Source organism: Geospiza fortis, unplaced genomic scaffold, assembly GCF_000277835.1.
Source record: "Geospiza fortis unplaced genomic scaffold, GeoFor_1.0 scaffold81, whole genome shotgun sequence".
Lineage (NCBI taxonomy): Eukaryota > Metazoa > Chordata > Aves > Passeriformes > Thraupidae > Geospiza > Geospiza fortis.
This window is the reverse complement of record NW_005054318.1, coordinates 2,888,039-2,902,397: the sequence shown is the minus strand read 5'-3', so window position 1 is coordinate 2,902,397 and position 14,359 is coordinate 2,888,039. Positions and strand designations below refer to the sequence as shown.

Sequence of the window (14,359 nt, the reverse complement as noted above, 5' to 3'; positions counted from 1 at the left end):
AGCAGCAGAGCACAGTGACAGAAATTTAAACCATCTTGGAAGGGGGAGACAAAACCAGGCTTGCCAGTGATGGCATAGTGCGCAAGAACTTGAGAAAACTAATGGGATCCCTCCATCTCCTTCAGGTTTGTTGGCTGCAAAGCACCACAGCTGAAATGTTCCCACACTAATGCACACAGCATGAGGAACAAGACCATCTCAAGCCTTTGGCCCTATCTCACAAATTTGGTACCACTGGCATTAAGTGAAACTGTGGGCTTAGTCCTGTGACTGGAGTGCCCTGTTGGATGGTTACAGGCTCTTCAGGAGGAATGGGCAGGGCAGCAGTGGCCCGGGTGGCACTGTAAGTCACGGATGTAACGTATGGAGCCTACGGCTGGAAATGGCACACTTGCAAGCTCTAAGAATCAAGGGACATACAAATAATGCAGCGTCATCTTGGAAGTCTCCTATAGACCTCTGGGCCAGGATGATGACACTGAGGAATGATCTCTGAGGAACTAAGGGACACTTCCAGCTCAACTGCCCTCCCCTTTATGCAGGACTTCAACTTGCCAGAAGTCAGCTGGGAACATAACACAGCTGATGGGTCCCTTACAACTCAGCATTTTTTATGGATCCATGATTCTCTAAGGTGTATTTCCTACCTAGCTTCCATATTTTAAAGAAACCTACAAGTTTAATACCGTGCTGCGACTGAAAACAAATTCCACTACCAAGTCAAGTTAAAACTTACACTGTAATAAGGTTTTATTGAGGAACTGCTATTCAGTAAAAAAGTGCAGAAACTGCTGAATATTGTTCTCTGAGTAGTCTTAATGGCTCCTGTAGCCATGTAACATCAAACAACAACAAAAAATCCCCCAAAACAACAAAAAAGAAATGCAGCTGAACTCTAAAAAGTGGGGTTTTTTTGAAGAGTTGCCAAAAATTTCAAGTTCCTGGAGAAAAAAAAAGAACAGGAGAAGAAAAACAGGTTAATTTGAATAAGTTTGAAAAATCTGGTTCTTCTTTCTCCCTCTTATCCCAAATAAATGCTTGCAATATCTAAACAAATCAAGTTTAAGTACTCTGGTCCCAGGGAAATGTGGAAGGGGAGAGAGGGCAGGCAGACCCAAAAAACACAGCTCTACAACGCTGTAGAAAAGTTAATGCATTATTTCCCAAAATTCTTATTCTACTTCATTCCTATATATTGGAAAGACTTGTGTCTCTGTAGTTTATTATAATAAAATTATTATTTAGAGACTTATTCTGTACCTGGAAACTCAAGAGTGTGTAAGAACCAGTTCACTGGAATTAAGAATCTAGGTTTATAAAGATACAGCTTGCTGGGTTTTGTAAGCTCATGTCCAAAAAGACACTCAAACCCATTAAGAAAGGAATGAAAGAACTATTTTCCCACTAAGATAATATACTACATATAAAATTTTCCCTTTTCTCTTTATGAAAGTGTAAGTTCTAATAGCTGCTCATATTCAGCTACTGTGGTTTCACTGGAAAATAAATGAAACACATTTTACTGCATGTATTACCACACATTTAAGAAATAAAGCATAGCTAGGAAGAAAACAGTATTTGTAACTTAATGCTGATTTTAAGTGTGTAGAGACACTAAAATATTACCACAAGTAAAAGTTCAAACAGTTTATTAAAATATTATTTATAGTTATACAAAATATATTTCAAAATTTTTAGAAGAAAAATCCGAACAACAGATAAAAAAATTCTACAACTGGTAGCTAAAAATATCAACAGAACATTCAAAATTTTCTCCTTATCCAAACTGTGCTTATTCTTCTTCTGTGCACACACAGTAATCCTTTAAAAAATAATTAATAACAATACAGAAATATCTTCCTGAGAGTATCTAACAATTTAACATCTTTTTCAGGATCGGGAAGAAATACTTTTACATATATTATTACACATTTGTCCTCAATACCATATTCATACAGAGATATTTATTGATCTTCATCTCCGTCATTCCTATTTTGGAAAGTCAGTGCTCTTTGGTCTCTTGGAGGGTCTGGCATGCGGAGGATGTGAATATGGGGACTCGTAGGCAGAGAACTAAAAATAAAGGATGCATCATTTAAACAGTGTTTCTTCTTCAAGAATTTTAGAACTTCCATTTGATTCTTACATTACATATTTTCCTTTAAATAACTCCACCTTTTTCTTTGACAGTTTTAAAAAACAGTAACATGAGGTGAAGTTTGGGCTCCACTGAACTGATCCTGGGCCTGAGCTGAATAAAACCTTGAGGTAAAGACAAGCACTGGTTTCAATCATGTGATTTCTATTAGACTGCCTTAACTAGAGAAAAAGTTCTTTTACCAAAACCTCCAAATGAACAAATGATGGAATACAAATAAACATTTGTCTTACAGATACTGAAGTAGCACACACTATACACACATGTAATCAGTTCCAACACACTAAGAATGAGCTAATTTACTAAACATAAATTCATACAGGCTTCTCCACTGATTATCCTAAATTGATTTTTCCTGAAGGTGCCCCTGTATTTTTCTTAAATTTAATGTTTGCTGAACATGAAACATTGAAAAATGTAACAAATTCAAAGTGAACCTGAATTACTAAATTTTTCAACAGTAACCATACAAACAAGTCCTGTGTGTTTACTAGTTTCAGAACATCTCCACAAAAGCATTTCCACTGAAATAACAATAGATACCACTACTCTACTTTTTATATACTTTACTGAGAGAAGACAATTAGGAATGAATCAACTTCTTTTTGAAGATTGCTTTAATTACCCTCTCAGGCTTCACTAGTTATACTGGGTTAATAGAGAGGAGCTGGCCGCACAAGGTTAGAGACATGACTGTCCCCTTAAACTGGGAATGGCTCTACCAGGGCTTTATATAGAGGTTTTGAAAGAATTTTGAACCACTACATGACAAATTTAAAACATGTTATAAGCTATGACTCTCTAGATCAGCAACATTAAAACCCAGAAAATTAAATCAACTCAAATGATAAACACCTTTAAAGTACTACAGCATTAACAGAAAAATCCCTTCTTTTGTTATTGTGGGAGAGGAGAAGGACATACAAAGCTATGCTAAGAAGAGCCTGTTTGACAAAATAAAACATTTCTAAATTTATTTCAGATAAACTGATTAAAGTCCCACTGAATTACCATTATGTTAAAAAAAACCCTTTAAATTCACAAAACTGCTTCATTCTTTATGTTCTACTGCGACAAACAGCAAAATTTCTTTCTCCTCACATTCAACTTTTTCAACTTACACTCCCTGCAAGAGAACTCCCTCGCAATTCTTGTATCCTGAGATAAACCACAAGACTATTACCTCATGCTCAGGGGGGTGAACAAAATGAACTGTCGATAGCACTGAAAATCAGCCCTCTCCAGAATCATGTCGACGGCAATTCTTCTGTTAACCATATCCTAAAGACAAAAGATTTGTCAGGCAGTGGTACTGACAGTAAAAAATACATTAGAGAGCATGATTCTAGAAAACCTACCAGAATTAATTGCTATACAGTCAAGGCTAGCTAAAGAAAATATCTAAATAAGACTAATAAATACTAAGAAAACCTCGAGAAACATTAGGGTAAGAATCTAAAAGCTATAAATTACAACCTGACAACCTGGGAAATTCTTAGACTGTACTTCTTAGCATACATGGGCAATGGAAAGCTTCTATCAGAAAAATCACATGTTCATCTAATTACAGTGTTTTTCTATCATCTTTGATGTACATACATACTTTGATGTACTTCTTATTTTACTGGTATGCTGAGATGAACTGTACTTTAGCAAAATAATGTTTCCTGCAAAATCCTGCCTGAAAAATCACCTGAAAGGCTTTAAGGGCTCCATGAAACCTATGATATTATGATATTATGGAGCTTGTTTTTATTAGGATTATTATTGTTAGTATCAGTATTACTATTCTGAATGGAACCTTATGCATTAGGCTTACTGAAAAGGATGCGCAACAGGAAGCTGTTACTAGGAGGGACCAACCAAGCTCTACTGCTGTGCCCTGCTCCTCATGAAAGCAGAGATCTCCCACAAAAACACACCATGGAGTCCTCATGTGGTGGTGCTCTGTGACTACACCAAGACTACAGAACGTGTGGAGAGTAAGGCTGCATTACTGGTATTGGGGTGGAAAGACAAATTGTTTGGAATAATTTATGGAATAGATGACATGCAAGCTCTTTGCAAAGCCTACAGTTCTGAGTATCCATCCTTTTCTGAAAAGATGGACAAAGTTCTCCACAACTAACTTTTAAAAGAGGATCTAAGATTTGAAAGTTGTCTGAAAAATGACTGTTTCACTACCTTAGATGCATACTGTCCTTTTAAAAATTTTTTAATAGAAACTGTATTATCTTTGTTCCCTCTAAGTGATTCCTAGTAAATAAATTATTGATGAGGAAGGGACAAACTTGAGACAAAAATAGATAAGGCAGTATCAAATCTTTGTCTCACAGAAGTAAGTATTTTCTCAAACTCATACCACCCCGCACATTTAACAAATAGGAAATAAATCTTAAAAAGAGGAAAATTCATTTCAAAATGGGTTAGTGGCCCGTCCACTGAAGTTGTGCACAAAAATACTATTTATCAGTTTTATCAACATTAGTATTTATTGTTCATTATTCTGCATTCCAGCATCTTAGAAAAATGTTCCTAGCTGAAGTATGAGTTTCTATAAAATGAGTAGCAACAGTGAACCCAATTGCTTACATTTGCTCTGAAAAAAACCCACACTGATCTCAAAATTGGCAGAAATCAAAGCACAAGTCAAGCCCAGAATGTCCCAGCAATACGCAGAGTCAACTTCTGACACACACAGTACCAGCTGATTTATTATTTTTGTGCTGAACAATGGTTTGAGCACATAAATTAACAGAAAGGCTCATATTTCTGGATACCATCTTCAGAAACATAATAAGCTTCAAAATTCACCAAACAAAGTGACAAGATCACTAATAAATTTTGTTTTCGGGGTTTGGGGGATTTTTATGATTTGCAGTTAACCATAGTGGCTTTAAATCTAATCAAATACAATAAACAACCCAACTATTTCACTAATTTATATAAATCAGAATGGAAGATATAGTTTAAGTTTAAACTATACCATGTAGACATCAAATTCATCCATGCATCTGAAAGGAGATTCAGAAATGTTCCACAGAGAAAGAATGAAACAAACTGTGGAGAAGGAACGTTCACCTCCTGATAAGGATCTCAGATCACTGTGGGCAGCTGTTTCTTCCTCTCGAGGCTGAACCTTGAAATAAATATATTGGAACAACTTTTAAATCTGAGATAAAGACATACTAACAGAATCATAATTTTAACAGAAAACACATTATACATGAACAGAGATCACTTGAAAACATTTTTCTGCATTTCACTGCAACTGCCATTCTGGAATGGGATGGCCCCTAACCATTTAGTAACACATTTCTAAGATCACTGCAATTTCTTCAATCACAGTCATACACTGAACAGATTAAATGACTCTGCCAGAGTTTTGTTATTCAAATCTCCATTTCTAATAGCTGTTACACGGTGTTTAATAAATGTCAACATAAATGTTTACAGAACAGTAAAATCCTATGGTTACCAGGTACAATAGAAAAGCAGGTAATTGATTTACAGAAGAATTTTAAATGAGGAACGGATTCTTTACATGGAATACATGAAACATTATGAACAGCTATTTGGTTATATTGATTATGATGACATCTTGTGGTGCTCCTTCTGTAAGATGAAACTTGGGCATTTTCTTGCTCTGCTAATTGCATTGCCTTTAACAAGTTAAGCCGGCCAACAAGGATTCTTTTGAAGTGGAATCTTTTTTTGCACGGAATTGTTTGCTTTTTGCAACTTATATTCCTTGGCAAAATACAGATCTCTTTTGTGAGATATATGAGACATCAGCTATTAAAAAATATATTCTGATAAAGCCAAGTAAAGACTTCATATTTTATGGACAGTTTAGTTCTTTAGATACATTTGCTTCACCTGTGTAATCAGGACTGTGACATGTATTTATTTATGTTGTCACTACATATTTTTCCCCTTAATCCCTAAAACTGAAGTCTGCCACAGAAACAAAAGTAAATAAATCCATGATAAAACTTTTGGGATATATGTTAAAAGATACACAGAAAAAAACTGCCAAAGTTTACCTGCATTAAGTTGTTTAAATAACAACCAGAGCCATTAAGAACCACACAAATACTGCTGAGCCTCCTATCAATGATCCAGGAATGTGTTATTTTGAAAGACTGGATGACCAATTCACATTTATTCCTTGTCATCTAGCAACCATTTAAAATGGCAGTGTTTTCTGTCCTTGCTTGTTTTCAACAACATCCTACTGTCACCAAATGGGACTAAAGAAACTTCTCCAGCACCTCTTTGTTGTGATTAAGCAGACACTTCTTCACTGAGGCTTTTGGAAACTCCTCCAACATGTCCCGCTCCACAGAAAAATCCAGCCATTTTTACATACTACTTCTGCTGAATCATTGTTACATAAATTCTTTTACATACTATGCATACATAATATGCCCACTCTTAAATTTAACCTTTGCAGTGACTGATTTTGTTAGTTATATAACTTCATCAGCGTTCTTGTCCTAAAACAATCATTGGTCATTTCTACTGAGGCCTACTGATTGGAATATTCAAACCAAGATGGGAAGGATAGGGGGTTTCCAAGCAGCATAACTGGTGTGCATGACAGTCTCCATAGTTTCTTAACCAAAACATAGAAGTCCAGCAATTTCTTGCTGCATATTTCAAGCACAACACTCCTAACATTTCTACACCTTATACTTCACAATTTTCTACTTGTAGTCATAACTAACTCTTTTATATTATTGATTACTTGATCAGAATATTTATAACATTACAACTTAGTGTATCACCTTTTGCAAAGGGAAAAACAATTTGTGCTATCATTTGCAATGCATTTCTAGTATCTGAGACTAAAATAGATAATAATTCATTATATATTACAGTAACTGAAGTAATATAAAATAACTTACTGTTATGGAAAGTGTCTCATTCTTGTGATCAAACATTATACGTCCAGAGCAACCTCGAGCACGTAATAAATGCTCAAAGTGAAGTCTGCATCGCATAGAAAGACTCCTTAAATCAAGCAAACAAACATTAGGGGAGCAAGTTTTTAAATACATGAAAAAGTGACAACAGATTTTCATCAACAGTTCCACATCATTAAGTATTAAGCCCTCCTCCAGTAACAGCATTCCCCCAAAATCAACTGCACTCTCAAGTGGGCAACATTAGACGTACTGGAGATAATCTTTTTGAAGAAAGGCAACAACAAAATCTTCATAGATAGGCATAAGATATTAAGGGACTGAAGCAAGAAAGAAGGAATATACACAGTAATGGAGAAGAAGCTGTCAAATTATAGAATCTGAATCAAGAGCTTCAAAAACCTTCAGCATAGAGCAGATGCCTATGCCGAAAATTTTGGCCTAAAATGAAATTATAGGAGCTCAGCACTACTGATTATAATCAATAAAAATGAGTGACAGCCCAGATTATTTCAAGTCCTAATATGTTGTTGACATTTTACTGACCACAACCAGCATTCAAACAGAACTGCCTTGGATGAAGTCATCACAGCTGAGGTCTTCAGGATGAAGCAAAATACAGGCTCCACTATGTCACTGCTTTTCCAGCTGTCAGTCCAGGTTGCCTCTAAACTCTCAGGCATAATAAGCTTGAAAGTGGGAGCAATCATAGGTTTAAAAGATTGTTGTGAACACTGTCTCGAACTCACCTTAAGAATTGCCGATACACTTTGAGCCTCTCCGCCATCACTTCATCCAGCACCCCAATAAATCTCCGTAAATTCTTTACTTTATTGCTTGCATCCTCGTACCTTTCCTTTGCATACTGAAATTGCCTGTTAGGAGCAATATGCATTACATTAAAACTGAGCAATTGCTTTAAATGCTGAAAATAATTTTGATAACCAAAATATTCAAATGAAAACTTTCTTGTGAGAATTTATATGAAAGCTAAAAGCATTTGATAATTAAGACACCATTCACAATGAAATGTGGACAAAAATTAAATCTTAATTCCATTTTTAATTCTTCTGAAAATGAATTCTTTCACCAAGGAGAATGAATGACCAGTTTCTCCATGAATATGGAGAATCATATTCAATTTCTCTCAAGAATATCTGAGGGGAGTGCTTCCTTGAAATACACTCAAGGAGCTTCCAAGCTTGTGCATAAGTTACTCAAACTACAATTATGCTTAATCCTCAATGCACCACAAAACAATGGCAAGTTAAATTCGTGTTGTTGTAACTGGGATACTTCAAAATATTAAGAGGGTGTCTGATTATTGGTAACATCATGTATGTTGCACAGATGCTGCTTAAAATCACTGGAAGGTGTTTCAGGACTCTTAAGCCTGTTCAGCACTGGGAGAATCAGTACAAAACGTTTCTACAGCTTCACAGATAGCTTAAGCAATAAAAACACACATAAACACATAGTGAGTCAGTAAGAAAACTCTTCTTTCCCCTCTCTTTTTCATCGCACCTGAACTGTTTTAGACAGTAAAGATGACTTACTGGATTATTTCTTCTCTGTTTCCACGGTGACTGCTTTCTAAATTTATCTTCTCTCTCAAGCGATTCATTTCTGCATCAAGACTTTTAACAGTTCTGCTGACCCTGATGGGTTCCGAGAAGATTTGCCTTGCTTTTGCCTTTTTTTCCTAAAGGAATGTTTGAAACTCAAATAATTGTCACATTTTTCAAGAATCTGTTTAGTCTTCATAACAAGTATTTTATGCTACAAACTCCAAGCAAGAACAATGTTTTTGTCTTCTTTCTGTTTTCATTACAGGAAACCCAGTTAACAATTTTATTGACAACATTTATACATGAGTAGTTATTTCAGTGCCAAGAACTGTATCCAAGATTTTTAATACAATCACAGTTATTTAACTAATGCAGACAAATAAGGATCCAAAATCACCATATTTAAATAGGGCAGTCTTCCAGAAGTCTTTATGGATGTGATTTCAGAGTTATTCAATAAAGCTCGATTAGGTAGGTCTTCAAAAGACCAGATATGGGGCCTGTACAAGGAAGACCCTACCACCTAAGAAACCAAAACAATATTATTCTATTTTTTTTAACTTAAGCCACAAATTTTAAGTCATATTAATCTTCTCATTGCAAAAGACGGAAGAAATGTTCCTAGATGGATAAACCCTAATTTATCTGTCAAGAGAGAACTGGTGTCCTATCAGAAAAAAAGAGGTCTCAATTCACTTACACAAAATTACTTGCTTTAGATAGTCAGTGTAGGACATAGCTGAGAGAATACTCAGTGCAGCTGAGTATGTTAACATGGTCTGTATGTTATACAAGTGGAATGATTTATTGTTAAGTATTAGAAAAACCATGACCATCTGACTTCAATAGCTAAAAAAAAACCCACCACACATACCTCTAATTCCTTTTCTTTGGAAACTAGTAAATCTTTGTGCTTATTTATGCAAGCCACGTGTTCTCTCTGTTTGTCTTCATAGTGCTGCAAATGGCGTTTACTGTTTTCCACTTCTGACTCAGCCTGGTTTAATTCAGTCTGTTTGGAACAAATCACGATGTGAGCTGTTTGGGGTAGATTCCTGAGAATCTCTCTAGCGTTTACTGACTTCTCACAAGTTGTTCTAACTTATTTTGCTTTCAGTAACACTACTTCTAGAGTATGGGAGCTTTAACAGCAGCTTATGAGAAAGTCTATGCTCAATTCTGACAAGGAACAAATACATTCAATGATTTTATGAATTATATCTCGAGATGATGTTTTAATCTTTAAAAAAAACGCTAGCTTTCTCCTAAAGCTCAAAAAAAAGCATTTATTTTTTACACTACATTCTATCTGGAACTTCAGATGCCTGTGTGATATCAGTCAGAACTGTATTTCTGTGTGGAAATTCAGTATCCTGCTATAGCTGTAATATACAATCATAGACTCATAGCATAGTTAAGGTTGGAACCTTTAAGAACATTAAGTACAACCATCAACCCAAAACCACCACCATACACACCACTAAACCACATCCTCCAGTACAACAGCCATACACGTCCAGGGATAGTGATTCCACCACTTCCCCAGGCAGTTTGTTCCAATGGGTTACAACCCTTTCCATCAAATTTTTTCTCCTCGTATCTAAACTGAACCTCCCCTGGTGCAATTTGAAGCCATTTCCTCTCCTGTTACCCAGGAGAGAGACTGAGCCCCACCCTACTACAACCTCCTTTTAGGTGGTTGTAGAGACTGCTAAGGCCCCCCCTGAGGCTCCTTTTCTCCAGGCTAACCAGCCACAGCTCCCTCAGCTGGCTCCTCACAAGAACTGTGCTCCAGACCCTTCACCAGAAACCTCTATTCTATGTAAGTACTGATGCTGTTGAAGCGATATATCTTTCCAGAGAAGCAAAGAGGTATAAAGAATGACATAAATTTGGACATATTTTCTTCTTCATCCCTGTCAATCAGATGGCTTGTCTTAACAAAAATAAAAAACACCAAACCAAACAGAAAAAAAACCAAGAAACAACTCAAAACCCCCAGAACAACAAACCAGAAAACCAACTAGCACCAACAACATATGCTCTCACTTTTTTCCAATTCTATCTTAAAACCAAAACTTGCTACATGTCAACAGTTAATTAAACAACTGTAGAACACTTAACAACACATCTGATTTAAAACCTCCTCAGGAATTTCACTGCTTCCCACAATTGCATTCAGTACTCTAAGTAACAAGCAATGTTTTCATATTCTGAATAAATCTCTTCTATTTCCATACAGTGGTTCTTTTAAAATAGATAATATCTCTAGAATTTCCGTATTAGATACATTAGAACTAACTCATTTATCTGTTGCTTTGCTGCCCTGTTTTCTTACTCTTTTTGTTTGCTCTTTTAATTTGGGCTGACTACACAACAATTTACAGTTTAAATGAAACATGTAAGAGATTGCCAGTAACCTTTTAAGTTTTCTTCATTTCATCCTTCTACAAGTTTACAGTACTATATATGTCCTGAACTCTTATTTCTGTTTTCTATTTTCAAACCATAAGTTCTTCTTGCCAAAGTGAGATTGCCTTCCATTTGCCACTATCAAATTTTGCATGTCATCATTCTACTATTTGTCTTAAGTCTTGCTATTTTTCTGCCATTTCCAGATGTCTTCTGTAGTCTTGAATAATTAAAACTATATACTAGTACCTTGTGTGATTATGTAACTTCATAAAATAACAACCAATTCATATAGAACTTCAAATGATATTTTGAGAAATGAATAGTTATGAACATTCTTAGCCAAGAAACAAAACAAAAGATGTGATGCACAAGAAAGGAAAGTCAAGGAAACTGTTTTTCCTGCCTTTTTACTCCATGACTAAAGATACCTGGAAATGAATTCTCTTTAAACATAAAACACCACAGTTTCTACACATAACAATCATCATCACCTTCAAAATATTTCCAAGCTCATTTCCCAACATGTTCTAGATAGAATGCTCCATTTCCATGTTCTAGGTAGACCTTAAGTATATCAGGCAACAACAAGTTCTCTTCTCCTGCCTCACCTCTTCTTAACCTCATTCCCCTTGACACACAAATGGAACAAATCAAAAACACAATATAAAATTATTGTTACCTTAATTGGGCCAGCAATTTCTTCCACTTGATTAATTTTTTCTTTCACCTCTTCTAATTTCTTTTCAGCTGCCTGGAGACTGTTTTTCAGTTCTTCCACTTTTCTGCTTTGTAGCTGCATGTCTTGTTTCACAGATTCCATCCTACCCTTATTTTCTTCAGCTTCGTCTTGCTGTCAAAAGGTATTAAAGTTAAGAATAATAAAAAGAGACACATTTGTAAATTACTGTACCAGATTTTTTACTATCAATATCAGGGTACAGTATTACATGAAGTTCTCTGTACTCTAGTAAGAATAGGGGCAGCTCAATGTAATTGTCACTAAAGCCCAAAGGAAGAGACTGACACACCTTGTAGGAGACCACTAAATCAAAGTGCAAAATGAAAGTGGAACTTTATATTTATGTGACTGAAAATTAAGAGGATTTTTTCAGAGTTGTGATGAAAAGACTGAAAAGAACAAGGTAACTTCCCTCTGGATCTGTGGCCAATATACATCCAATACACAATGCAATGCAGGAAGAGTAAGTGAATTGTTGTTGTCTCCTAGAAAATAACATCATTCCTAATGAATTATCATCATAAATAATTTGATTCAAAAAGAAAAATATTGCAAAACCTGGGGAAAAAAATTAAATCACCAAAAATAAATAAAATCCCTCAATTTACAGAAATGTTTAGAATTATGGCAAGTGCTCCATTTCTCACTATCCAACTTTGCTTATTTCAAAGCACTGCCAACACTAAAAGACATTATCCATATGCTGATTAGACATAATTGCATAATCTGTTCTTACTAATACATGGATGTCTGCTGACTGGTGCTCTTCCACGTTTTCAAGATCCGCTATCTCTGCATTTGCTGTTTTTATTTTTGCCTGGGAAGAAAAAGAAAATACACGTTCTGAAGCTTAACTAAAGAGGGAAGTTCACATTTGTTTATTTAAGTCATCACAGGAAAGAAGATACTTTTATTTTTTAGCTTTGTTAGTGACTAACAAGAGACACAACTCTTCACACCCACCTGTGGAATTCATTTTCATGAGATATAGCTTGTTCTGAAAGTCGTGTGCTTTAATTCATTAAGTTATCATATTTCCATTCAATATGGCAATTTTATTAAATACACTTTATTTTTTCTCCAAGTATTGATCTTCAGCATTTCAGATTGCATGCTAGGGTTTTTTTTGCTGCTTCTTATTATTTACTGAATATAAACTTATATAATATGTATTAGCTTACACTGCCTATCTGAAGCACTACTGGCCACGAAAAATATATATCCTACTTAGAAGTACCAGAGACCAAAGAAAGGAGGCTAACAGCTGTACAATAGTTTATAAAGAAGTTAAAATAAAGAGAACTTAAAGAAGAAATATTCAGCATATCAAGATTGGTTAAGAATATACCAGAAGAGCATGAAGATAAGATCCTGGGAATGAAGAGGCAAGGCTCAACAGAAATAAAGGAGGGAGAAGCATTATATGATGCAAGTGTCTTTTCTGTACAATTTACTGCTAGTGTCAAAAATAGCAGTATGAACTTGTAAGATTTAGCACAAGGCGGGAAAAGATACCGAACAGGAACAACAGCATATGTAAGGATTGATGTGGCCTCTATCATCCTGTCCTCAATTGTAAGAGCATACAATGAAAAAAAAAAAACAAAACATGAAAGCAAACAAGAAAACTAAGGAGAAAAATTAAAAACTATCAGGCACTCCAGATAGACTGCAGAAGTCAAAATGAAATAGGGAAAGACTGAGGAGTTTCTAAAAATTAACACTGTACCTATTTTTACCTGTAGCTGTTTTTGGTGTCGCCGATGACCATAGAGATGATCTTCATTCTGCTTAATCTCATTTTCAATGGAACGTAAGCGTTGCTGAGAGGCTGTCAACTGTGCCCGTTCGTTTTCAATTTCCTTATTCAAGTGACTTTATAAACAAAGGGATATTGATATATTACATACTACACATATATTATTTGTGACACACACATACAGAAATACGCAAAAAAAAAAATTAAACACATGACAAGACAAAGGGTAAAAATGCACTCCTTTTTAACCAGCCTACATCATTCCCCCACAGCAAAGTTGGTAATGGAATGCCTATAACACTTTAAAAGTTAAAATAATTTTTGAGTGAAATTCTGACATGAACAAACTACAATTAACTGACACATTTAAAACTTTTGAGTTTATAAATTTTAACATTCAATTCAGTTTATACTATCAGCTATTAATACTAAAATTGCCTAATATGTCTCTAATATAATCTGAGCCTCAAAATGAAAGTATTCTATTGTCACAAATTTCCTTGATGACAACTCGAGTTTGTAATCTTTGAAGTGTATTTTGCTTTTTCAACTACCATTTTGAAATCAATGGGAGAAAAAACCCTAAAAATATAAAAGGTGAGGGAATTCTCAGAGATACCTACCATGAAAGAAGTCAAAAGCCTGAGGAAACACAGATGTAAAGTTTGAAACCAACAGGAGGATGTGCGCTAACAACTTTGATTTGAATAGTCAGGCCTCCCTCGCAGTAAACTACGACATCGCTGTTCAAGTATTATATCTTTAAAGAAACAGCTTTGACTCCATACTCTT

At 35.2% G+C, this 14,359-nt stretch overlaps 1 protein-coding gene across 1 annotated transcript in view; it reads right to left on the bottom strand.

Moving 5' to 3' along the window:
- Nucleotides 1-1,632: 1,632 nt before the first annotated feature.
- The window catches only part of SMC6 (structural maintenance of chromosomes 6), a 31,943-nt gene continuing 19,216 nt past the window's right edge, over nt 1,633-14,359 (bottom strand). Inside the window, exons 17-26 of the mRNA XM_005420280.2 lie at nt 13,548-13,683; nt 12,545-12,625; nt 11,749-11,919; nt 9,529-9,666; nt 8,643-8,788; nt 7,836-7,961; nt 7,069-7,174; nt 5,145-5,297; nt 3,342-3,439; nt 1,633-2,073 (exon numbers count right to left, since the gene is read on the bottom strand). Of these exons, the coding sequence (XP_005420337.1) occupies nt 1,965-2,073; nt 3,342-3,439; nt 5,145-5,297; nt 7,069-7,174; nt 7,836-7,961; nt 8,643-8,788; nt 9,529-9,666; nt 11,749-11,919; nt 12,545-12,625; nt 13,548-13,683 (1,264 nt within the window). The 3' untranslated portion in view covers nt 1,633-1,964. The remainder of the gene's footprint in view (nt 2,074-3,341; nt 3,440-5,144; nt 5,298-7,068; nt 7,175-7,835; nt 7,962-8,642; nt 8,789-9,528; nt 9,667-11,748; nt 11,920-12,544; nt 12,626-13,547; nt 13,684-14,359) is intronic.